The sequence below is a fragment of the Melozone crissalis genome, unplaced genomic scaffold (genome assembly GCF_028551555.1).
Source record: "Melozone crissalis strain CALT ecotype California unplaced genomic scaffold, PUWL_Pcris_2 ptg000057l_1, whole genome shotgun sequence".
In the NCBI taxonomy this organism is placed as follows: domain Eukaryota; kingdom Metazoa; phylum Chordata; class Aves; order Passeriformes; family Passerellidae; genus Melozone; species Melozone crissalis.
Window position 1 is genome coordinate 9,386,971 of NW_026535835.1, and position 25,185 is coordinate 9,412,155.

At 44.2% G+C, this 25,185-nt stretch overlaps 1 protein-coding gene across 4 annotated transcripts; it reads left to right on the forward strand.

Annotated features, from left to right (window-relative positions):
* The first annotated feature begins 246 nt into the window (after positions 1-246).
* Positions 247-18,578, forward strand: RAD51C (RAD51 paralog C). 4 transcript variants are annotated; one of them, XM_054287417.1, is made up of 10 exons: positions 247-445; positions 1,111-1,369; positions 1,681-1,847; positions 2,842-2,975; positions 5,342-5,473; positions 7,582-7,648; positions 10,325-10,385; positions 12,806-12,866; positions 16,308-16,433; positions 16,467-16,675. In XM_054287417.1, the coding sequence occupies exons 1-9, from the start codon at positions 328-330 to the stop codon at positions 16,413-16,415; spliced, it is 1,107 nt and encodes a 368-aa protein (XP_054143392.1). In that variant the 5' UTR covers positions 247-327; the 3' UTR covers positions 16,416-16,433; positions 16,467-16,675. The 4 variants fall into 4 exon arrangements, with proteins under 4 accessions (XP_054143392.1, XP_054143394.1, XP_054143395.1 ...); XM_054287419.1 differs by having other exon boundaries at positions 16,478-16,675; XM_054287420.1 differs by lacking the exons at positions 16,308-16,433; positions 16,467-16,675 and adding an exon at positions 18,499-18,578.
* Positions 18,579-25,185: the final 6,607 nt, after the last annotated feature.

A 25,185-nucleotide genomic window follows, 5' to 3' on the forward strand; every position in this document is an offset into this window, starting at 1 on the left:
CCCAGCGGCATTCCCGGTGGGCAATGCCTGCTCCAGCCCCTCCCGGAGCCCCGGACACCCGCGGCCCACGGGGCACCGCTCACCAGCCGTCCGAACGGCCCCGACACGCGGGAACGCCAGCGCGCATGCGCGGAGGCAGCGCGCTCCCGCTTCGCGCCAGGGTGGGGCGGGGGCGGGGCCAAAGAGTGAGGGGCGGGCCCGGTGGGCGTGGCCGGGAGCGGGCGCTTTCCCGGTTCGGGTCCGGAGCGTGTCCGGAGCGTGTCCGAGCCGTGTCCGGAGCGATCCGGGCCGTGCCCGGTGCTGGTGGGTCCCGGTGGCGGTGTCTCCATGCAGCGGGAGGTGGGCACGCTGCCGCTGGCCCCCGCCCTGCGCGCACGCCTCGCCGCCGCCGGCTTCCAGACGGCGCAGGAGCTGCTGGACACCGGGCCCTGCGGCCTGAGCAAAGGTACCGGCGGCTTTCGGCCCCGCGGGGCCTCCCCGGGATCTTCCGGGCTCTTCCCCTTCTCCGTTCCGGCCCCAGTGAGGCCTCCGGGAAATGGGCACAGTGAATAATAATAATAAAAAATAGAGGATTCTGGTAAAAGATCAGCTGACACTGATGGATGGAAATGGGATGCAGGAAAGCAGAGGGATTCTGTTAGACTCATCTCTCTTTCCCCAGCTTTCCTCTTCTTCTTACTAGGTGATTTAAACAAAATAAGCCTGTTTGAAGTTAGAAAATTGCCTTTTTCCAGGAGCGTGTAGTGATTCCTCCCTGGGAGGGTGGGCAGGCCCTGGCACAGGGTGCCCAGAGCAGCTGTGGCTGCCCCTGGATCCCTGGCAGTGCCCAAGGCCAGGCTGGATGAAGCTTTGAGCACCTTGGGATAGTGGAATGTGTCCGTGCCCATGGCAGGCTGGAACTGGGTTGTCTTTACAGCCCCTTCCAACCCAAACCTGTCTGGGATTTTGATTTTCTAGTTTTATTATCCATTACAATAACAGTTTGAAAATCACATCGTTAGTTCCAGGGCTGTGTGCATGTTGTCCTGAGAGGGTGAACATGGAACATTTTGTGGAATCAGTCAGTGCTTGTAAAATAAAAGTGGTGTTTTGTGCTTTTGGCTTCTCTAGAAATTGGAATCTCCAGGGAAGAGGCGCTGGAAGCGCTGCAGGTGGTGAGGCAGGAATGCCACGGGGACACAGCAAGGACGGCTGGGGGATCAGGTGCCACCAGGAAATGCACAGCCCTGGAGCTCCTGGAAGAAGAGCAAACCCAGGGCTTCATCATCACCTTCTGTTCAGCACTGGACAACATCCTGGGAGGTGGAGTGCAGCTGACAAAAATCACCGAGATCTGCGGAGCACCCGGAGTTGGCAAAACCCAGCTGTGGTATTTCACTGTCCCGTGCCTTGTGTGCAGCCAGGAGTCACTTTTTGTTCAACTCTCCTATGAAATGAGCCCATTTTTCTTGTTGTCTGACTGCAATCTCTGATTCTTCTCCAGCATTATAAATACAGTGATGGTTGCACTGCTCCCTGTGTATTCCTCAGCAGGAATATCACTCCAGGAGTGAGCAGGGACAGCTCTGGGATGCAGATGTTGATCTCTATTTCTGTTTTCCATATCAGATCTCTGTTTCTGTTTCCCAGGGACAGCTCTGGGATGCAGATACTGATCTCTGGTTCTGTTTCCCCTCTCAGCATGCAGCTGGCAGTGGATGTCCAGATCCCCGAGTGCTTTGGGGGTGTTGCTGGAGAAGCTGTGTTCATTGACACCGAGGGCAGTTTTATGGTGGACAGAGTGGTGGACATTGCAGCTGCCTGTGTGCAGCACTGCCACCTCATTGCTGAGGCTCAGCAAGAAGAGGGTAGGTTGCCAAGTCGTTTCTTTTCTGGAGGAGGCAAGGATGGAGTGAAACAAGTGGCTCGTAGGCTGCAGTGTTGCTTTTAGAGTGTTTGCTGACAGCTTTTTATTTCCACCTCTGTGGATCAAACCCTGAACTACATCTGTGTCTGGAGCAGACTGGGCTGGGCTACTTCAAAAAGAATTATTTTTCTACAGGGTGATTTTGTGAACATTTTGATCCTGGAGGTTTTAGACCGCGTGTTAGATTTTGATATTTGATATTCCTCCTTTCCTCTTTTTCCTCCATTTTTTTAGCACCTTAATGATCATATTTGCAGCACCTTTTTGGTCATATTTGCACCTGCTGAGCAAAACTGAGTGTTTTGTTTCAAAACACAGGAGCAGGTAGAGAAAGAAAAGAGGAAAAGCAGAATTTTGTGAGGCAATGTTGCTGCTGAAGGCCCTTAGAGTAAAACCATAGCTGGAATTCAGCTCCTCCATAAAGTCAATATAGCCAGGCTGCTTTTAATAGGTTTTATTCTCTAAGTCATCAGTCTCATGGGGATAAGGACACAACTTTTGTGTTACTCATGGAGAATTTATGCACCAAACTTCTGTTTGAACTGAGCTAAAGAGACAGTGTATTAAATGAGGTACTGCCTGTATATTAAACAAGGGATGATTAATAGTCCCTGATGTCCTCTGGTGGCGTTCTGGCTTGAAGACGATTTACTGGAGAAGTTCTTGCTTCAGAAATAAATTTTTCATTGTTGGAGGCCTCCCTTGGAGGCTCCAGTGTGTCTGTGTGCAAATGCTGGGATGGCATCTGCTCCCCACCTTGCTGACTTTCAAGCCAGATGGAAAATATGTTTCCACACTCCTTACCTTGCGTGTTCTGTTTCTGGGGGCTTTGCTGTTGCTATGTGTGGAGGGCAGGCTTTGGTGGGATGATGAAAGTAACAATATGCTCGTAGAGACTCCTGACTCATTTACTCGTCTGTTTGTTTTGTTCTCAGATCATGGGAAAGCTTTGGAGACTTTCTCTGTGGAAAATATCCTCTCTCACATCTATTGCTTCCGTTGTCGTGACTACACAGAGCTGCTGGCCCAGGTCTACCTCCTGCCAGAATTCCTGGCAGAGCATTCCAAGGTGAGGCTTGTCAGGAGGTGTCACTCATCTTCACACTCAGGAGTTTTTGTCTGCTGTAGTAACAGGAGTAAACACCTTGGTACCTCGTCAGCTTGGCAGTGAAACATTGGCTGATGGCAGAGTACAAATGTAAAGCCTTCTGCTTGTTTTGCCTTTTCGTTCCCATCCCAATTCCTCTCAAGAGTAATTTGCTTTTGCCATCCTCCTGAATTTCCACTCTGAGCTGAGGACACTGGGTCTGTGCTGCCACATGTTCCATTTCTGGGAGCACTGAGCTGTGAATCAGCACAGAACTGCTCTGCACAAGAGCCTGCCAGCCAGGGGGGTGTGCTGACCATGAGGGGGGCGTCAGAAAGCCTTGGTGCCTCTTTTTTTGCCCTAAAAGATCACTGAGGATCAGAAATATCCTGCACCATCCAAGTGACTCCTCTTTTTAGTGCATCTTCTGTTGCTACAAGCAACCAGAGCCTGCAGCTTGACTCTTGGGTGGACTGCAGCCAGAAAGTTTCTTAGTACCTAATGTCTTAGAGAAATGCTATTGTAAGGCAGATTTTCACCACCTCCCCTCCAGATTTCTGGGTTCTGCACTGCAGATCACTCCCTGTCAGGATCTGGGAAATATGACTGTGCCTTGTTCCATCAGAGCACAAATCAGTGCTGGATTAGAATGTCTTTTGCACGTATTCCAAAATTTTTCATTGATGGGAGCTGTGGTGTTCTGGAAAACACAGATGGGAGCCTCAGTGTAGTCTGGTATTCCCCTTTCCCTGCCAGGTACTAACGGTGCCCTGTTGTGTTTGCTCTTGTGGAAAGTACATGGCTTCATTAGCACAGTTCCACTGGGCTGCAGCTCCCTGGAACCATCTGTGCTGATTATCTGGCCTTGGCCTGCAGCCTCAAGTGCTGAAGGTTGCAGGAGAACCACAAGACCTTCTGCTGATTCCTTGGATGGGCTAGAAGTGATTTGGCAGATTGCTCATTGCAGTCCAGCTCTCATTATTAAAATTAGTCTGGTCCCTCTGGAGCCCAGTCTGGGACCACAGGAAGCCTCCAGATTTCAGGGTTTTTTGGAGAGGGAAAAAGTTGTAGAGGTTTAGAGATAAGAAAGATGTACAGTTAGAGGTCCAAATGTGCCATTTGGAAATATGAATTAGTTTGAGATCTTGTTAATAATGTAAGAAAGACTGTTTAAAAATATTCTTGTGATAAAAAACCTAATTATTTAAGGTCTGCTAGAGCCAAGCTGGCATGGACAAGACAGGTGTTACCAAGCTTTCTTTACACTTTAAATACTTTAGGTTTTTTTTGTCTGCTCTCTGGGAGAAATTTAACTAAATTGCATCCTACCTGGACATAATTGTGATAGCCAAGTTATATAACCATCTACACATTCCTGTCTAGCATGAGTCATGTTTATGCTGTTAAACTAATTGTTCTTAAAGAAACGATACATGAGGAGAATGTACAGACTCGTGGAAAAGAATTTGTAGGAAGAAGGGAAAATGAGAATACAATAATGTCTTCTTTTAATCCCAACTATTTAATTTTCTTTTGCAAATTAAGAGGTTTTTTTCAGTTGGAGGCCCAGGACCATTCCACAGTGATGTCTGTGCAGGCTTGTATGTTCCAGTCATAAAGAGGCTTCCCAGTAAGGAGTTAAATCAGTAATGCAGAAAATCAGGATTTTTGTGTTGTTCCACTTTGTTATCTTGTGCAGTAATGCAGGAACTTGTAGACACCAGGGATTTGAGTGACATCTGAATATGCAGGCACTGTTAGACCATCCATCTCCCTCCTGTATTTCATACTTGGGTCATCAAAACAGCCACAACAAATGAAGTCAGAATAAATCAAAATCCCAGACTAATGTTTGTACAGTGTCTTGAGGGTGATGAGCCAGCAGCTGCAGCGTGCTCTGACTTCAGCTAATGATTGCTACAAAAGAAATAATTCAGCAAAGCAAACATCTTGAGGCAAGATAGATCCTCAGCTCCAGTGCAGTGTGCCTGGAATATCTTCAGGCATCTGTTAAACTGTGTGTTTCCAAGGCAGATCACTGATAACAGCTGAGTTATCTCAGCAGTGCCTCCAGAGAGCCTGAATTCTGATTCTGATTTGGATTTCATTTTTGAGGGAGAAGGTGAATTAATTGCTGTTTGTGGAGAGCTGACTGAAGAACAGTTCTGCTGTTTAATGATTATTTTCTCCAGCTTCTCCTCTGCAGGGCTTCAAGCCCAGCTTTGCCAGTCGTGTTCACCTAAGGATGAAACAAAACATTCCAGTGCACTTAAAAACATCTCTTGCTGTTTGTTGTCATTTTTTATAGGATGGTAATGACAGCTTTTGATCTTTTCTGCTGCCCTTAGGTCCGGCTGGTGGTGATTGATGGAATTGCCTTTCCCTTCCGCCACGACTTTGAGGACCTGGCGCTGCGCACGCGGCTGCTCAACGGGCTGGCCCAGCAGCTCATCATCACAGCCAACGAGCACAGGGCAGCTGTGAGTGCAGGGCAGCCCTCCAGCCCAAAATATGATACTTTATTTTATAAAGAATTACGGAAATGTGTCTCTAAATAGCAGCATAAAACTGCAGTAATACCCTCTGCAGTAACGCCCTCTGCACTCACTCTTGCCAGTTTAGTTGGTGAATATAGAGGGGTCACAAAGGCAAAACACCTAAAAGGTGGGAAATTCCTAGACTTGCCAAAATAAGTGAAATTTGCATCAATAGCATCCCTAATTAAGTGGCAGCATGGCATTTCTAATGCCATCATCTCCAGTGATTTGGTTGGACAAGGAATGCTCCTCTGGTGACTTTACCTACAAAAATACCTGGCAGCATTCAGGTACAACTTTCCACACAACAAGTTGTGTTTCATTCAACACAACTTTCCACTCTCTGTTTAAAAATAAACATTAGCATTCCTAGGGAGGAAAACCACTTTATCTGCTGGATTGGCATCCATGGAAACCCAGAGGCTCCTTGCTGGGCATTGTTTTACGTCACAGACGGTCTGGAGGCAGCAGGGCCACAGCCAGCAGATGGCACTGGGAAGCTGCAGCTGTTCCAGAAGTTGTTTTGGAAGTCTCTTGACAGCTCAGAGAAGCATTGTTCAGGAATTGGAGCTTCCCCAGCCCTCAAAATGGTGCTTGTGTCTCTAACGGTGTCCAGGTGACTTGTGACCTTGTCACCCACAGCTCTCTGCTGCAGTTGGCTTTTGTTCCAAGCTGCTAAAAATAAAACTCCTCTTGTGCTTCCTCTGGGAGCTGTGGGAGGGGAAGAGCCCAGCATTCCCAAAGTGTCCTGACATGACAAGGAGCTCCTTCCTGCTGCTCTGGGCACCAGGCAGATGATGTTCCAAGGTCTGCTCAGCCTCAGGTTTCCTGAGGGTTTTCCCCCACAGTTTGGTACCTGGTGACCTTGAACAGCAGCTGCTGTCATTGGACAATTTTTTATTTTGGTCAAGGATAAAATATATAAATAATTTCTTCTGAACCAGGCAGCACTTTAGTACAAATATAATAAATAAACTCTTGCTAAAGGAGTCAGAGCTTCAGGAAGGGTTTTGCTTGGATTTGCCCTCTTGTTGGTGGTGTCTGAGTTAGTTCCATGAGCTGTGAGCAGGCTAAATCCAGCCTGCATGCCAGGGATTGCTTGTCAGGCAGCTCTGGATGCTCTAATATGGAAGGAAGTCAGATCCTAAAGCTGGACTCAGAGTGAGGATGCCCAGCCCTCAGCAGGGGGATGAGGAGCCTATTTGGGGCTGTTACCATGCACTTGGGATGAGTTACTTCTCTAAAATGTGCAATATCTGTGCTGGGCCCTCAGCTGTGTGATGTTTCAGGCTGTGCTCAGTGGAACTCTTTGCTCTCACACACTTTCCTGAACTACTCCAGCAAGAATCCTCTGAGCATGTCAAACAATGGAACTCTCTAGGGTCTTAGATGGGTACAATTTTTCATTTTTAATGAACTTTGTCATTAATATTCCTGGCTCTTTTCTGTCTCAGCCACCCCCTCCTCTGCCAGGGATGTAACCTAGACTGTCTGTGAGCCTCCCACCCGTGATTGGGGCTGCGAAAACACTCCCCCGCTCTGTCTGTTCACTTCCATTCTGCTTTGTCTTGTACCCACTTGTGCATTTTTAGACTACAAGGCACAGGAATTCAGTTAATCACCAGGCTAATGCACACTGGGAGCAGCAGCACCAAGTTCATTTACCCAGGGACTGAGCTGGCTCCTCATGGAAGGCCAGTGCGAGTCAGCTGCAGCTAAACATAGATCCAAACAGCATTTAGGACAAATGCTGTGGGATAAATAAGTTGTGTGGAGTTTGTCTCCCTTGGAGAGGGAGAAATTGAGATTTCTTTAAAGTCTTGAATGAAAGAAATCTCCCATTCAAACCAAAAATACATTTTGCAGGGTACTCTTAATTTGTTTTGAAAAGATGAGGCACCCTTACAGTTTCTCCTTATTACAGTTGCCAAGAGTTTTGCCTGAGGAACTGCAAAAGCTTTTTTGAAAATTCCCTCTCTTCCCTCCCACCAGTGAGCTGATTTCCAGGAGATTTAATTTATATTTTTTTTTTCTTCTGTTTCCTCTTTCAGGTAGTTCTGACAAACCAAATGACAACAAGGATTGGACAAAGCCAGTCCACACTGGTACCTGCTTTAGGTAAGTGTTGAGCTTTGAGTTGAAAATTGATATATGAGTTCCTTTCCTTTGGCTTTATGTACAAAGAGAAATCATCCAAAAATGTACCTGAGAGCTGTAAACCTCTAGCAGGGATGTGGTGAGGAGAAGGTTAAATCACTCAAAAAAGAACCCAGCTTAATGGCTGCATACCCCAAACTAAGCTGCAATTCCCTAAATTCCCTAAGAACCATTCAGTGCCTCTCCCAAACAGTTTAAATTGTTTATTTGCCCATTACCCTTGAACATGTCCCATTAATTATTTGCAAAGGCATTTCATATTTGCTGTATCACTGGAATTCTCTGCAGTTATGATGTACAGGGAGGTTCTGTGGGGGATCCTCAGGCACAGCCTGCCCTGAGCCAGGTTAAAGATTTTTTTTTGCAGGCTGCTCAATTTTGCCCTGTAATGAGCAGATAGCTCATCCATGCCTTTCTGCTGCAGTCACAGGGGAAAATAAAACAGTTCTGAAGTGGAGATTTCTACAAATTAAGGAAAGGTTCAGCATTTCAATCTTATTTCAGGCTGTAGCATTGCATTATTTTATGATTCACTTAAAGGGCATAAATTCTTCATTTTCTGTGAGTCAAGTAATGATTCCCTTGCTCTGGAGAGGAGAGGGAAGGGGACAGTACCAAGGCAAAGATGTTCCCAGAGTCTGTAGAGGCACCAAACCATTTGGCAGAGAAAGAGGGTAAAATGAACAAACACAGCCCATCTCCTGCAGGAATGTGCAGAATGTGGAATTTGGAGCTGTGCAGGCAGACCCAGCTCCCAGGATCTGACCCTTTTTGTCAGTTTTGCCTCTTGCTCTCTGATGGATTATTTTTGGCAGCCTTTCTGGCTACAAACTCAATTAAAGCTAATAGAGTCTGTCTTTTTTCACTGGCCAGCATTGTTTGGGAGCTGTTGTGTTTATTGAGTCATGGGGACAGTAAAGAATGTGAAGACATTCAGGGGAGTTTATAATTCCCAGCTATCCTGCCTTGCCTTGTGCATATTTTCTTTCACAAACAATTAATTTGACATGACCTCCTGTGGAGCTGCCTGTGCCTCTCCCCAGCCTGTGTGGCCACAGCATTGTTAAACTCAGCAGTGTGAACTCTTCCAAAAATGCAGCTTGGTACCAGTTGGGAGAATATTTAACCAAGTGGTTTTGATGTCTTGCTCTGGAAAGATGGTGTTTCAAAAGTCTCATCATAAAGGCTAAAGAACCTCCCACTCCTCCATGGTTTGGTGTAGCTAAAACTTGAGGGAGGGGTCAGCAGCAAACCCCCAAGTAAAATCACTAAATTGGGTTTTTCCTCCCATTGACTGCTAAGCCTGAGAAACAGCTTTTCCATGAAAGCATTAATCTCTAAACTCTTATTCAGCTCCTGAGCAGAAGGGAAGATCTTAATTATGAGGAAAAAAAAAAGAGTTAAGAAAAAGCACAGATGCTGCAAGGTATTAAGTCAGGAGCTTTATGAAGGGGACAGCTTTCTTTCCCACTTGTGATAGCTAAGCTGGGTGTTCCTAGACATTTCTACTAAATATATTTAGAAAGGAGGTCAAATATTAATCTACAGGCAGTTCAACTCAGAAATATCTCATTTTACAGTAGCATTTTTCACACATATTCAGTGCAGTTGGAAATCTGCAGGTGTGGAATTTGTGGCCATTGTAAAATGTGTTTTGATCTCTGCCTCAGAGCCATCTCTGAGAGCCAAAATCTTTAATCTCAACTCGGATGTAGTGGAGCAAGCTCTGGCAAGATGCCTAAAGGGTCTAGGTCTTCATTATAGTGGGATCATTTTTTTTCTTATCTATGCTGTAATAAATACCAGAGCACAGGGGGCACGAGGGGCTGGGGGTGTGGGGCAGACCAGGGAGGGATGGAGAGCAAAGAGCAGGTGGGCAGGGGAGATTTGGCTGGTTTAAAATGCAATCCATCTTTGCGGTGCTGACAGGGATAAACAGAGGAAAAAGCACCCAATAAAATGTCTGCACATTGACTTGTGGTCAGGTGTGAGCTGAAACATTGGGACTGAGCCCCTGGAGCAGGATGAAAATCTAAATTTCCTTCTCTTTCCACCATACCTCCCTGCTTGCTTTTGGTTATTTTGCATTTTGCTGTCAGAAGCAGAAAACTGCTTCAGGGGCCCTTAATGCTTTAATAATGGTTGACTTTCTCCCAAAGCTGCCATCCCAAAGGGACTGATGTTTGCTCATAATTATGCCTGAGAGACAGAATATCACAGTTCTGCAGTAGGATTTAGACCTCCTCACCAGACTTCTTCAGTAGTAATTAGACAAATCTCTTCTTCAAGCTGCCTCTGTTTTCAAGACTTGTTCAGTACCTGTCCTTTATTAGGCATCCATGAAATTTTTCTATATTTTCATATTTTCTATATTTCTATATTTTCAAATTTTTCATATTTTCTGAAATATGGAAGTATTGCATCAAGATTTCTGTAAAACACACAGACCACAGAGGTTATTCCTTTTTTAGGTCTATTTGTTGTGAATTCCTTGCAAGTATGAAAAAGATGTGATGCATCACTGCAAGAAAGGCAGATTTTGTTTTAATCATGGGGTGGTTTTGAAGATTAATTTAATTTCAGCTTGCTGCTGGTGGTGTTGTAAGAGATAAAGATCTGTCATTTTGTGTTACTCAGGAGAAAGCTGGGGACACGCTGCCACCGTCCGTTTGATCTTCCACTGGGACAACACTCAGAGGTGAGGGAAAATGGGAGAAAAATCTATATAAATACAAGAATGGCACAGGAGAATGTTTCAAACTGGCCATGGGGGCCAAGCTGAGGTTTGAATTTGGCCCCTGGCCTTGCTCTGCCAGGCTCCCAAGGCTCAGGAATTGTCTCAGTGAGGGTTGAACTGTCAGGCTCCTTCTCCTCCTCTTGGTGAGTTCTTCCTGACAAGATGCCATGGTTTATAAATGTGTAACATCCTCATGGCTCAGACACAAGGATTTCTTTTACTATTTGCATTTTGCAAGATATTTTTTTTTTTTTTTTCAATGAAACTCTTCTCATTTTAATGTGAATTTTTGCCACAGACTCAGTGCAAGTATAGATCTGCTGGGTTACAAGGTGATTTTTATGCCTCACTCTGAAGAGGTGCAATTTCAACAGTCTCATTATAAAGAACCTCCCACTCCTCCGTGGTTGGTTGTAGCCACTATAATTTCTTTGAGAATAATTTTATTTTGCTTCAGTGTTTCCATCCCCAGTCAGTCCAAAGCCAGAGATGCCAAAGAAGGCTTTAAGGCCACCTGGCCTGTGACCCTCAGGACAGGCTGCTGACCCTGAGCTTCAGGGCTTGAACCTTCCAAAAACCAGTGTGAAATTCTGTTTGTTGCACAGACCTCCCCTGTTTCCTGGTTCTTTTTTCCCCTCTTTATATTGCAAGGTCATTTCTCTTTCCTGGTCAGTTAAATTTGTCCTCTATGCAATATCACCATGCAGCAGCTTGAGATTAAGGAGCTGTGCTGCAATTCCCTAATCTTGTGCAAACAGTGAGCAAAAGTGGTGCTAGAATGTTGTTGTGCAGTGTTTTGCTTGTTGAATTTAAAAGGAAAATGCAGTGACACTTTCTTGGGGAGTTTTGTTTTTAAATTCTAAGTTTGAAGGCAATGCAGGATGATTACAGCAGGCTGTTTAATTTGGAATTAAATTAACATCACTGATTAGTTAACAGTCTTTTTAGGACAAGTTGCATCAACATAATGATTACAGAGTGAACAAAAGTTAATTTTATATATGAAAAGAACTTTTTTTTTTTCTTCTGCAACAGAGCTGGGAAGGCTGCAGATAGAAGTTCCAGAAAAGAAGCCAAGGAGAGACAAACCTGGCTTATTTACTGATGTAAAAAGCTAATGTGGAGTGGGGCCTGCAGAAACTGCAATTCTGGATAAAAGCAGAAATAGCTCAATGCTGTCTTATTTTTGCACAGGCTGATGCTCCATTGTGATTTTATTGGTTTTATATCAAGTTATTGAGGCACAAAGATCATTCGAGGATCCATTACCTTTTTAAAAATAATTTTTAAATGTGCTTTGGCCACTTTGATACCTGTCTCCTCCTTTCTCTCTACTCCTGAAAATGTCAGAGCTTAATTCTGAGAGCTCTCTTTGCTGGGAGGAAAGATCCTGTTGAGTCAGAGGCTCCAGCTGAGCTCTTGTGAAAGCCTGGCTTCTGCAGCTCCACATCTGGGCAATTTTGTCAAGTATAACCCAGCATTTGAGTGTTCTGAGGAATTCCCTGTGTAGCTAACATGAAGTGGCAGCGTTCCTCAGGCTGTAATTACGTGCTCTCTAATAGAAAGGCACCTCAGGGAGGAAAAACCCCCCCGAAAATAATTAACAGGATTTTTGGCAGGGTGTCTTGCTACAGAGAGCAGAACACTTTCTGGATTGGCTTATGTAAGGGTGAGTTTTGGGGAGGTGGGCACGGTGCAGCCCTGACAAGGGTTGAAAACCCCTTTCCTTTTGAGCTGCTGTGCAATTTTCTCTCTATATTATGCAAGCATTTGCTGTAGAACACAAATCAAGGTGTATTGCTTAGAGTTTAAATGCAGCAAATCAGGGAAGTGTCAGAGGAGAAATAAAAGGGAAACTATTTTCTCAAGGTTGTGCTGTGTGTCAGTGGCAAGGGCAGGCTTAGAAATAGAACATCTCCAGCCTCTGGGTTATATTGACAGGCTTGGGAAATCTCTGCAAAAAGCCTCCCTAGAAGTACTGGAATTCTTGAAGAGTTCTTGAAGGTCTCTCACATCCTTGAGAGGGCAAAGAACAAGTGATTAATGGAGTAGGGAAGAGGTGTGCTCAAAACCTTTTTTGTTTGCATTTTAAGAAAGTGACATTTGGAATTAATTCATGATGAATATTGTTCCAAAAATGTCATCAAATACTGTGATGAAACAAGGCTAATTAATCATTCACTCTTTTTAGTAGGTCTAGATTGTGTTTGAGCTGACAGGTCATGTAAGGATGGGAATCCACAGTTTGAATGACCTATATGAAAATACATCCCTAAGAATTCCACTGGTACTGTGGGAAAACTTGGGTCTGGTCACTGGGCTATTTGGAATTTTTATTATTGTATTAATTAACGATAATTACCTGGGATTTGTTTTCCCAGGTTGGCCACGTTGTACAAGTCACCGAGCCAGAAGGAATCCACCATAGCCTATGAGATCACAGTGAGTGTCCCTGTGGGAGGGACATTCCCAGCTGGAATGTCACCTGCAAAGGAATTTCACACAAATCTCACAGTGGCCTTTGCTTTCTGACTGTTGCTTTCCAGCTGCCTTCTGAAGGGAGGTGGTTATACTGGGGTAGCTCCAGATTTTGGGGTAATTTGCTCTTTTTCTCTTTAGAAAAGTGACCCAGCATTTTGTCTACTCAAAGTTAAAATACTTTTGATTTCCAGACCAAACTTTCAGGCAGCCTGTCCCCATCTGTTCTGCTGCTGGTGCTGTTTATTTTATCTGCCCCTGAAGTTAACTTTTGCCCTAAGTGCAGTTACCAAGAGCAATCTGAGCTTCATTTTGGGGCACTTGAACCATTGTCTCCCTGCTCAGGCAGGGAGTGGTTTCTCAGGTGGCTTTTTGCCTCTGTTCCAACTGAGTTCATCTTTTTAGGATGAGGATGACCAGAATTAAACCTGATATTCCAGAGCCTCTCCAGTGCTTTGTTCCATGGGTATTTCTCCATCTCTGCTTTCTGTGTGGTGTAACCCACACTGTTTATCCTACACTGACCCTACACCCAGCCAATATAGGGATTTTTCTCTTCTGTCCCTATCATAGAAGGAGCTTCCAGCTTATGGCTGGAGTCCTTCTTATCCCCAGTTAAATCCTGTGATTATTTCCTATTGTGAAGTGCTTAGATACATATTAATGAGAAGAGATGCTGTCCAAGCTGTATTTAGGTTTAAAAAGGCAGCACCACTCAGTTCTTACCTCCTCAAATGTCACATCCATAGGTACAATTCCATCACTGTTGGCTACATGTCCTCATGGAAACACGTTGCCATAGCATTTTCTGCAGATTTTAATGCTGCCATCAGATGAAATCCTCAAACTTTCAAAGAGAAATCAGGGTTTTCCCCCCACTCCTGAATGTATTCACCAGGACAGAAGAAATACTGCAAATATAAACTTTTATAAAGACTGGAAGGGGAAGTGGGACTGCATGCCAAGGTTGTTTGGATCATGTGATGTGAGTCCTTTTTTCTCCAGCTGACAAACAGATGGATTTTATCTCAGACAGTTTAATTGTCTTTTTCTTTCATTTTTATAAGCACCATAAAACAGCTATGCTCTCTTCTGTGTGAATGCTCACTATCTTGAAATAGAGTTGAGAGTGAATCCTGATCAAAGATTAGTTAATATTTAAGATTATCCCTGTGGTTTTTTCCCTTAATCCTGATGAACTGCTTCAGCAGATGATTTCTTTTAGTAAAAAATTGTATTATCTCCATTTCTTTCATGAAATCCAGGTCTGATAACAGTTTGCTGTTACCATTTCTCATTCCATAGTTAAACTGAAAGATGTCAATACATGACCAGTGTTTCCAGGTCAGATTTGTGCACAACCAGCAAACAAAAATATATTAAAAAATAATAATTCCTTAGGATTGTGCAGATGAGGTGCATTGGTACCATTGGCAAAGTGGCTGCTCAGCACCCGTGAGCTGATGAAATGTGTAAATTCATGAGTGAGCTCTGGGCTTTTTTTATCCTGTCCTTCCCAGCACACTGGAGTCAGTCACCACTCTGAGGGGGCTGTGGAACTCCTCTCCCATGAAATCCCTCCTTCCACTGGCTGATAAGGATTCATTCTTAAATGCACAGTATAGAAATGGAAATTGATTTATGCACAAGGGAGTAAGTAGCTGGGCTGATTCACCTGAATTTCCCAGGAATGTGACCTGATTATTTCATAGTGAAAGACAGAGACCCAGGATCTAAATTCCAAGTAAGAATTGTGTTTCCCTGAGCTCTGGAGGGTCTGCCAGGCCAGCACTGGGAGCAGTGCTCAGGTAATAAACACATCTGCCCTTGCCAGTCTTGCTGCAGAGGGTGTAAATCCAGAGGACATTAAGGAACAATTCCAAATGAAAGACTGAGCTTCGTCCTTGGTTCCAGCAGCCACGTCCTCACCATCTGAAAGCCACTACCAAACCTCACAAATGTACACAAAATTCTTGTATTTTCAAGGTGCCTGCCTGTAGCCAAGTGCAAAACATCCATCCTGGGCAGGCTGCTTTATGTTCTGGCCTTTCTAACCCTTGGAATGCTTTTCCTGGGAGTCAGCATTCTGGATTAAGTGGATACTTGGCTGCAGATCCACCTTTGTGCCTCAGGGAAATGGCAGGGATTAGATGTAGTGAAACATTAAACTTGAAGATTCCCCATTATGCTCTTTAGAATAACACTTGAGTTGCTTATAAATAGCAGAGGGGTTGCACAGATCCTGCCCTTGTAGCAGCTCTTGCTGTTTGTTCCTTTAAAAAGCCCGGGTTGGGTGAGGTGAGGCATTCAGAAATAGAAATACAGGGATGGGAGACTTAAACAAGACATTTTGTTGGGATTTAGGATTGGTCTTGGTGTGGGACACGCTGGCATTTGGGAAGAGTCACCTCTGATGGTAATTCTGCCTGCATTCCTCCTGCACCAACCCAAAATGTCAGCGTGCCTGAAATGCTCTGGTCCCCACATTGTCTCTACCTGAGCATTTTGGATCAGCAGAGCAATTTTGTGTTCTGGTTAATGCATTTTCCTCTCTAAGGCTGCACTGAGAGTCTTCACTGAGCTGTCAGCAGTGCTCTCTGCACAGCATTTGTCTGGAGATGGGAATTCAGAGTTGCAGGCTTCACACAACACACCATCTCCATCTGCATCCATGGCATGTTTAGCTAACTGACTTGGAGATCTTTCATATTTTAAAATGGTTAAAAATTAAATTGTGAGCTACAGTAACAGAAAATGCAAGTGGTACCAGGCCAGATAGATCACTTCAAGCACTCTCCTGAGTAGCAGCCTGTAGTTTTCACTTCTACATTTAGTTTTTGGCAGTCAAAGGTTTTCATCCCATTGTGTCCCATAAATTACTATGCTGGAACAGTCTTTGCAGTCTAGAGACAGATTCAGCTCTGCTGTTCTCTTACAATGTCTCATTGATGTTTTCAGTTCATTAAGTAGGTACATGGAACAAAAATATCCTAGGTTGTAGAAATTCACAGTTTTGTTTCTGAAAATGACTGAGGCAATTAATCCAGTCATCTCCTTGCTTCTGTGGGAGCTGATGGATTTGTCTTTTGATTTATTTAAATAGGCAACATAAGTTAATTTACAGAGAAGCAGTTTTTCATAGCCATAGGGGTGATAAACAGTAAAATGGAAGTGATAGCCTGGTTGGCGAAAATAAAATATCTTTAAAAACCAAAATGAGCAGACATGAATTGGCACATGTGTTGTAAAGTTTGCAGCGCTGAGCTTAACCTGGTCTATAAACATTCTGTGGCTGCTCATCCCGAATAAATGGCAGCATGATCCTTATTCTGATCTTCTGGGAACTGCTTACTCATGCCTTCTATCCCTACAAGCCTTAGCACACGATTTCCCTTTCATTTCCAGCCCCATGGCTTCCGAGATGTGCAGCCCCCAGCTGGCACTGCCAGCACAGGAGGGACTGAGCCCAACCCTCGGAAACGGCCCCGGACAGAGGAGGAGAAGCAGCAGTGACCCCAAAGTGATCCCACAGTGACCCCAAAGTGACCCCAAATGATCCCAAAGTGATCCCAAAGTAACCCCAAAGTCACCCCACAGTGATCCCACAGTGGGGTCAGCTTAAAACCCTGCAGGAGAGCAGTGCCAGGGTAGACATGCAGCCGAAGGCAGCCTGAGAGATTCCCAACTTCAGTTCCTGCTTGGGACTTTATTTTAATATTAAGACTGCAGTGTGCACATTTTTGTGGCACAAAATTCCTTTGTGTATGGCATAATTGTACTTTTATAATAAAAATTATGTTTTCTATAAGAAATGGCTTCAGCTTTGGGGCTGGGGATTTTTTGTTTGGGTTTTTTTTTGGAGGGGGGCTGGATGTGGGGGCCACAACTGCATCTGTTCACACTGGGTGAAAAGACAATGAAATGAGAGCCTCTAGCACAGCACATTTAGTGACAGGCATGTGGCTCAGTCATCTGGCTTTGTGTGTACCTGAATTTTAAGGAGTTTGGATGCAGCACTGTGCTCTCCACAGGCTCAGAGCAGGGCACAGGCAGTGGATGCTGGAAGAGAAATGCAGCTTTCAGTGCTACACCAGAGTGGGGCTTCAGCCCTCACCTGCTGCAAAGTCCTTGGTCAAGGACAGTGAAAGCTCTGCTTTGAACTTCTCCTTTATCCCGTGGTGCCAACAACAGAGATGAAAGGCTGCATCTGAAGGACAAAGGATTTAATCCAGCACGATAATTTTATGTTCCTGTCTCAGTAAGAGGGAATATTTTACCATGACTCAGGCTTGAACCAAACTGCTGCACAGCCATGGCTTCCACGTTCTTCATTTCATTTCTTACTGTGATCAGGATCTCTTTTGTTCATGGCTGTAATAAAGGGGAAACCCAGACTTAGGCACCAGCAATATCAGCTGCTCCAGAGTCTAAACCCAGAGAATGAATCCACGCTGAAAGCACAGCAGCTTTTTGTCCTCTTTTTTATTAAGAGAAAACAAATCAAGGAGATTATTAGAGGAGAAGAAAGGTGCTGCACTGCAAAATAGTAATTACTTCAATTATGGGAAGTGTTTGTACACATGCACAGAGATGACCCCTTTTGGCAGAGCACTCGGTAACATTAGAGCTGAGGAAACTCAGCCAGCAGCTAAATGGAGAATTCAAGTTGTGGGAGTCACTATGTTAAATTTTTTATTTAGTATACACTAAACTGACTTTCCCTTGAAATTAAATTCAGTGCTGAATCTGAGTCATAAAATCTCCCTATTCAAAAAAAAAAAAGGAAAAAAAAAAGAAGCGGTTTTTGCATCATTATAGGGTTTAGATAAAAATTACATAATAAAATATTAAAGGGAAAAGTATTGAGTTGCCATGCAGCAAACTGGGCTGTGTCAAAATTTAAAAACTGTGAGTCAGGGAGAAGCTGTGAAGCAAGCAGGATGACATAGGGGAAGGGAGGCAGCGGGATCTGTGACTCAGACAAACATTTCAATGCAGGAGACACAGGCAAACAAAAGGATCCTGGCGCTTGTGATGTCAGCGAGCAAACGCTCCCGTTTGGGAATAAAGCCTTCCTACGTCTGGCAGTGCAGGAGGAGGGGGGAGCTGGCACCCAGCTCTTGCCGACGTAGGCACGAGGAAAACCATCCATTAGGAATGTTGGAGCAATATTTTCAGGAGCTCTCCTGGATCCTGGTGATAGCTGCTGTCTGAGGGGTTTGGTAATTATGGAAAAATCCATTTCTCTCAGTGCATTGTGCTGGGATTTAACACCCTCCACACGTCCTTCTGTGTGTGAGCACAGGAACAGTGTGGCTCCCATATACTATTAATTTCAGCTGACTGGTGGTTTTAATTTTGTTTGTAGTAGAGTAGCATCCAGAAGCCCCAGCTGAGATGCTGATCCTGTTATAACAAGATAAATGGTCTTGGCTGAGTAAATGTTAGAGCTTCCAGTGTTATGGGCATCGTTATTCAAATAAAAAAGATGCACAGTTACTGGTAAACAGTGGGAGTTACAAAATGTCCAGAGGAAACATTGGAGGCTCTCTGTGCTGAGATTTTTTAATTTTTCACTCTTTTTTTCCTATTGAAGCTATTATAAAAATCAGCTCTGCAGACCAGAACTGAGAGAAGGATCTGTTGGCGGAGACAAAATTAGATTAAATGAGCCAGATTTCGTTCTCATCTGCTGGAGACAAGGAAGCTGTTCCAGGCTCAGAATTGCAGAGAAAGAAAAAATTTGACCATTGCCTCTCCAGTAAATCTTCCATGGCAAGTTGATTTTTTCCCATATGTGCCTGGAATTCTCATGCATGTCACAGCATCAGTCCCCAACAGTGAGGGGCAGAAGAGAATTTTATTACTGCACAAAAAGTGAGATTCTAAGTAGCCAACCTCATGGCACTGCATCAAAAAGAAAATGGGTTGTTTGATTTGCTGCTTAAGTCCCAGTTTGCTGAAAGCCAAGGGCTTTAACTGTCATGCTGAGTTTGAAATTATTCCATTTTGTGGGGACGGCATTTACTTGTGGTGGAGGAACTTATTTTGTCGCCACAAGAAGAATGCAGATCCTACCACAGGCCTTGGCAACAGGCAAACACTGCGGTCACAGGAGGATTCTCAAACCCTGAGTCCTGCTTTGAAACTCTTTCGTTTGGACAGGGAAAATAACAATTTATTTGTTCCTGTTTTGATCTGTTCTGTACCTTTTCCATTATGAAGTACTGAGGAGCCAGCAAGCCTCTAAGTGGAGTAAATTGAAGAAAACATGGAGAAGAAATGGCTTAACTGGAGGTACAAAGGTGCAGCCAAAGTTCAAGGTAGGAAATCAGTCTCCTCTTGGAGTCAGCCACAAAGTGATTGACTCATGTGGAAAGGAGATTTGGCCACTAACCTGAGTGCTGAATGCAGAGCTGAGAAAAGTACATCTAAATTATAACAACCATTTTCCTGATCAATTTCAATTACTGTTCCTTCAGTTATTTTACAGGGGGACTAAATTTAGGATCAGATTTATTCTCAGGTATTTAATGGATTAACAACAAAGGTGAAGTCCTTTGAACTCCACCCTTGTCCTGAACAAAAGGAGATAGAGAAGTTGGAAGGGCACGTCATTGTGCTGCAGCTTCTTCAAAGAGATTGTCTTACCATGCTCAGGATAATAATTCTTCAGAAAGGCGCTTTAGGATGTGTAGTACTGTTTTAGCACCTGGTAATTCTATAATAAATATATGTTGTCACAGACATCCTTTCATAAAAATCCTTTCTTTAGGATTTTTCCCTCTTCTGGAAGGCTGAGGCCCCAGAAAGAGAATGTAACCAATGGTTATCTGCTGCTGTGGAATGCAGCAGGTGCACCTGTGGTTGGCCCATGTTCCATGCTTACAATTAAGGGCCAATCAGGGACCAAGCTCTCTCTGGGACAGATCCGAGAGAGCTCTTTTGTTTATTCATTCCTTTTCTATTCTTAGCATAGCAAGCTTCTGAACTTTTCTTTCTAATCCTTTTAGTATAGTCTTATGTTGGAGAATTTTGCTCAGACATGGCTTAAAGAAAGAGGCCATGAAAATATACAGCTGATGGAAAAGTAAAAGGCAGCTGTAAAGCAGCAGTTCCCAAGCCTACTTCTGTAAATAACTAGGTTCTCAGGCACATTTTTTATAAACAGCAGGATTCTCAGACAGTCTTCTCATAACAGGTAAATATTCTGTCCTTGGCTGCTCTGGGAACAGATATGAAGGTTTTGAGAACTTTTCATATCAGGGTGAGAACACAAATCTTGGTTTCAATAAACAAACCACAGGTATTGTAAACAAAAGGAGGGGTTAGAGTTTTCTCTGTAGCCTATCGTGAGCTCGGATTTTGCAATATGCATGAGCTTAATTAACACCACTATAAAAGTGTGTGAGATCAATAAATCGGAGTCGATGCTGATCAACAAAGATGGATCGTCTCCCTTCGCTTCAATAGTCTTAATGTATTATATGTCATAAATTACTAAATTCAGCCTTCTGATCATGCAGTCAAGACTCTCGTCTATCTCTTCACCCCTGAAGAACCCTTGCAAGCCCGGCAGCAATTTGTAGTAAGTTTAGAAGTATGGTTTGACGGTTGAGAGAAATGGAACGAACAGAGCGCTGACATGGCAGCAGCACAACTATTCCAGAAGGGAAATAACAGCGTTTGAAAGGACGGCAAGCAGGGGGTCAGCCTGTGTTCCCAGCGCAGCAGGGCCGCGCTAAGAGCCCCGCAGGGAGCCTGGTGCAGGGGAATGTGGCCTGGCAGGGGCCGGGAGCGGCCTGGCCGGCGCGGCTGCTCCTCCTCCGCAGCCCCGGGGCTCCGGCAGCCGCTGCCAGCTGCTCCCTGCCCCGGCTTCCCCCGCTGTCCCCGGGCCGGGCCCTCGCTGCCTCGTGGCTGCTGGCCATGCGCTCGTTCGGGATGATTGGGGTCAGGGGAGCTGCCTGCCCTTGGCTGCTGCAAGCTGCCTGCCTTCGTGTTCTCTCCTGAAGAATGAAATCACCGGGAACTGGCCCCTTGCCCAGGACTGGATTTCACCCACAAATGCACCCACTGTTAAACTGTCAGCTCCTGTCTTGCTTCTCACAAGCAAGAAATATTCCTACAATATCCACTGTCTATCCATGAGAGAGCCTGAGCTCTGCACAGTTTGAACTCTAGCTGTTGAAATAATAAATGGCATTAAAACAAACAGTCCCATCATCACACGAGCAGTAAAAATGTTAGATTGTGTGCCAAAATAATGCATAGAAAAGTCTGTATTTTAGTAAGTCAGACTTCAAGAATTATAGCTAATACTGCTCATTTTTACAAGTATTGCTTGCCATTGATTTAAACAGAGCCAAAGAAGTATTGGGATATTAAAAAATAAATAAATAAAATCACATTTCAGTTCCAAACAATGAAAAGGGGGGTTGTTTAAAATATTGTATAACATATATAAAAAAGTAAAAAAGAAACTCTACAGACCTCAAGGAATGGTTCTAATTGGCTCTGGATGTTTGCCTCAATATGCTGTTTGAATGCTTGCTCAGTTTCCATTATTTTGGAGGTTTAAATTTCTGACACATATCCCTCTAATACCCTTAATTTATTTAGCGTGAACTGCTGCAATTTTAGCAACACAGTTACAACTGCACTCACTTAGTAATTCTTTTTGTATCATATATGTTACTAAATTAAAATGTTTTGGGCTAAAGAACAAGTTGTCTCCTTAGCAAGAAAATAATGTCTATAAAGTGCAGCGTGTCAATAAGAGATTGTAACACTTTTTTTTTTTAGTAGATAAACTTACTGCTTACTACATTTTGATAGTAAATATGTTACATTACGTAAATCTATCTTAAAAAGCCATTCATTCATTCGTTTGTGAAATGAGCACAAGTTTCAGTGGCTAATTCACAGAAGGGTTTGAGGCTGTTGAAAGAAGTTAGAATGAGCTGCATCAATGGGGTTTGAGAGGAACACAAATTCAAAGCACACCCTTTCCTGAACTGGGGTCTGAATGGGAGGTTGAAAATGGAATTTTCCTTTGGGATGGGACTGGAAATTTCCATGACAGCTGGAAGTGGGATTCAGGCCTGAAATCCCGTGTTTTGCAATGGATGGGGATATTTCTGAATAATCTTTGACTATTAATCTGGAAAAGCTGACTTGACCTCGAAAACAAAAAAAAAAAAAAAAAAAATAAGAGAAAGAAAAAGAGAGAAGGACTTTGGTAATTAGAAACACCCTCAAAAAACCTTATTATGGTCAAGGAGCCAGTAAAACTGTGGTGACAGAAGTTACTGAGCTCTTCAAAGCTGCAGTTGACCCGGCTGAACCTGAGAAAATGAACTGCAGCTTGATGGATGTTGGCTCTGTCAACAAGAGTCCTCTTGCTGTATTCCTTACAAATTCCTGCTGCCTTTAGTCTTAAGCAACTGGAATTATTAAAACTGAATAGAGCTGCTAAAATTAATTCAGGTTTACTGCAAAAGCCCTACTTTGTAAAGAAGCCCTACTTTGAAGAGGCATTTACCATTGGATTTTTGCCATTGAACTCATTTGTGTGGTATCAGATCATGTGTCACAGGTATTGTCAAAGCATTTTTCATGAGCCTACCTGTCTTCTGTTTGTCAGCCCATAGGAGCCACTTCCAAGGGTTACAAAGAATTAAAAATCACTTATTTTTGCCCTCCATACAATTCAGGTCACCTCCCCAAGGCCTGTTCAAACCCTGCTTATTACTCAACAGCAAATGAGAAAGAGGAAGGCATCATTTTAAGGCTAAAATGAAACGGATTTCTTCCAAAACAATACAGCAAAATGTTCTTTTTTAGAACAAAAAAACCGACGTTATTAAGTTTGAAATGATATAAATACCTGTGTTTCCTTGTCACATCAAGTGCAGGCCTTATTCTCCATATGATTGCAGAATATGAAGACTCAGGATGTTGGGAATTGTGAGTTTATCCCATCCCACAGGAACCATGCACCCAGCGACACCCAGAGCGCAGCCAGGCACTCTAAATTTAGCTCCCCGAGCTCCTGAACGCTCCAAACGTTCTGTAACAGCGCCGAGCACACGCTCTGGGGGCTCAGTGGGTGCTCAGAGCTTCCTCTGCTGGGCAGGGTGGCTCCTTCTGGGGGAGCTGGGCACCCCAGTGTCCCCACAGGGCCAGCAGAGCCTCCTGCCTGGCTCTGCCACCACCCACTGCCACCGTCTGCTCCCCGCTTCCCCACCTTTTCCCTCTCACAAACAAATGCCGGCATGGCTCGGAGCCATCAGCTCGCTGTTTAATACCACAGCAAAACAATCCTGGCGTGACCGCGGTGCCAAAAGTTGACAAAGTGTCCTGAGCGTGGAGTTGGACTCTATTTCGTTTTAATTAGTGTCTTCTGCCACGAGACAAATGATGAAAAGCACATGGGGACTGCCAAGATGAATCAAGGACATCTGGTAACTTCAGCATTTCAACATGGAGCAGAGTAGGTATTGCTCCCAGATACTCTTCTGTGCTCTTTGAAACAACTGAAAAAATATATAAAATTAACAAAAATTACAGGAAAGGGCTGCCTAAGTGCTTTTGAATCTCTTCTTAGATAATTTTAATTGCTGTTTTTCATAAAACATGAAGCTGATCTTGCATCTTGTTGAATTAGCTGTGAGTTCCCTAAGACATTGTAATAACAGGAATTTTTATAATTCAGACCATATTACATTAAGATTATCTGGATTATAGTTTCTTAGAAACTCCAACTGCCTCTGGATTCTGAGGGAAAAACAACTGATGATGAAGTTGAAACTGCTTTGTGATACTTGCATTGATATACATCCTCCCGGGGCTTGTGACTCACTGATGATGCAGAACACACAAACATAAAAAAAATAAAAAACAAAATCCAGCAATGACAACGTCAGCTGCAACTGGGAGCTCTCTGCTCAAAAAGAACTGCAATGTTTCTTACCCTTCAATGTTTCTTACCCTTCAAACCCATGTATTCACTAAATAAATGAGTGTTAAATTGAAAATAAAGAAATGGCATAAAGAAAAACATTGCTTAGACATAACCTTCCAGGACAAGTGATGCGATTTTCTGTCACTGTCAGCTGTGAAGGACTAAGACTGACTGTGACAATCACATTTTTAACTCTCAGGGCTTTTACATATTCACAAGATCCCAATATGATCAGTCAATGCAGTTGCTGGAAATAGTCTAAAATTAGTTTGGCTCTGAAATAGCTCACCAAACAGAAGACAGATTTACAGGAGCACCCTGACATGCAGAGGTAATTGCTACAATGCAGAGAACAACAGGTTTCAGCAAGATATTGTCCCTGTTACAATACGTAAAAATTTGAGGATGTTTTTGCATATGGGGCTCATGATTTGGCCATTTTTCAAGGTATATCTCACATTAAGGATATCGTTCCCTCCCATGTGTACAAGCTATTTTAAATGTGTGGCAATTATACCTGTTCATTAATTGTATTTATGGACCTGATATCTCTGAAAATAGCTTTCCAGAGCAATGAGTAAAACAAGCCAAAATGCCTTTCACAAATGAAAGACATTTATTAGACAACAAGAGAATATTCACTACAGCTTGTCTCCCACTGACAGGTCATCTTTTAATTTTTAGTAGGTGTAGCATCTTCAGCTTGTCACAAATTCTCCTTTGCCAGAACATGGAATGAGTAGATATTGTGTAATATGTAATTTACCACAAGATCATGGAATGGTTTGGGTTGGAAGGGAGCTTAAAGATCATCTATTCCATGGACAGGGACACTTTCCACTGAACCTGGGTGTCCAGAGCTCCATCCAACCTGCCCTTTTACACTTCCAGGGATGGAGCACCCACAGCGTCTCCGAGCAGCCTCTGCCGGGGCCTCACCACCCTCACAGCGAAGAATTCCTCCCGAACACCTGAACTAAACCTACCCTCTTCCTTTTCCATGGCCACTTCCCCTCACGCCAACACTCTCCGCTGTCAAACCCGCTCTCCGCGGCTGCTCCTGGCCCCGGCCCGGGCCGCGGCTCGGCGGGACAGCGCCGTCCCCTCACGGCGGGGCCCCGCTGCCGCCCCGGCCCCGCGCACCCTCCGGCAGCCGCGGAGGCGCCGGCGGCGGCGGCGGAAGCTCCAGGGAAGCCCCGAAGGAGGCAGGGATTAGGTAACAGGCGATGTGCGCTCAGGTTTCCTCCGGGTTCCTGTGAGGAACCTACGCGTCTGGCTGCCTTCGCATGACTCATCACAGCGGCGCGGCTGCCGCCGCTC

Bases quoted from the DNA above. Each gene is read 5' to 3' on its own strand.
- RAD51C (XM_054287416.1), top strand. From the start codon at position 328: ATGCAGCGGGAGGTGGGCACGCTGCCGCTGGCCCCCGCCCTGCGCGCA. The intron at 5,474-7,581 runs GTGAGTGCAGGG...TTCCTCTTTCAG, and splicing joins CCAACGAGCACAGGGCAGCT to GTAGTTCTGACAAACCAAAT. The intron at 7,649-10,324 runs GTAAGTGTTGAG...TGTGTTACTCAG, and splicing joins CACACTGGTACCTGCTTTAG to GAGAAAGCTGGGGACACGCT.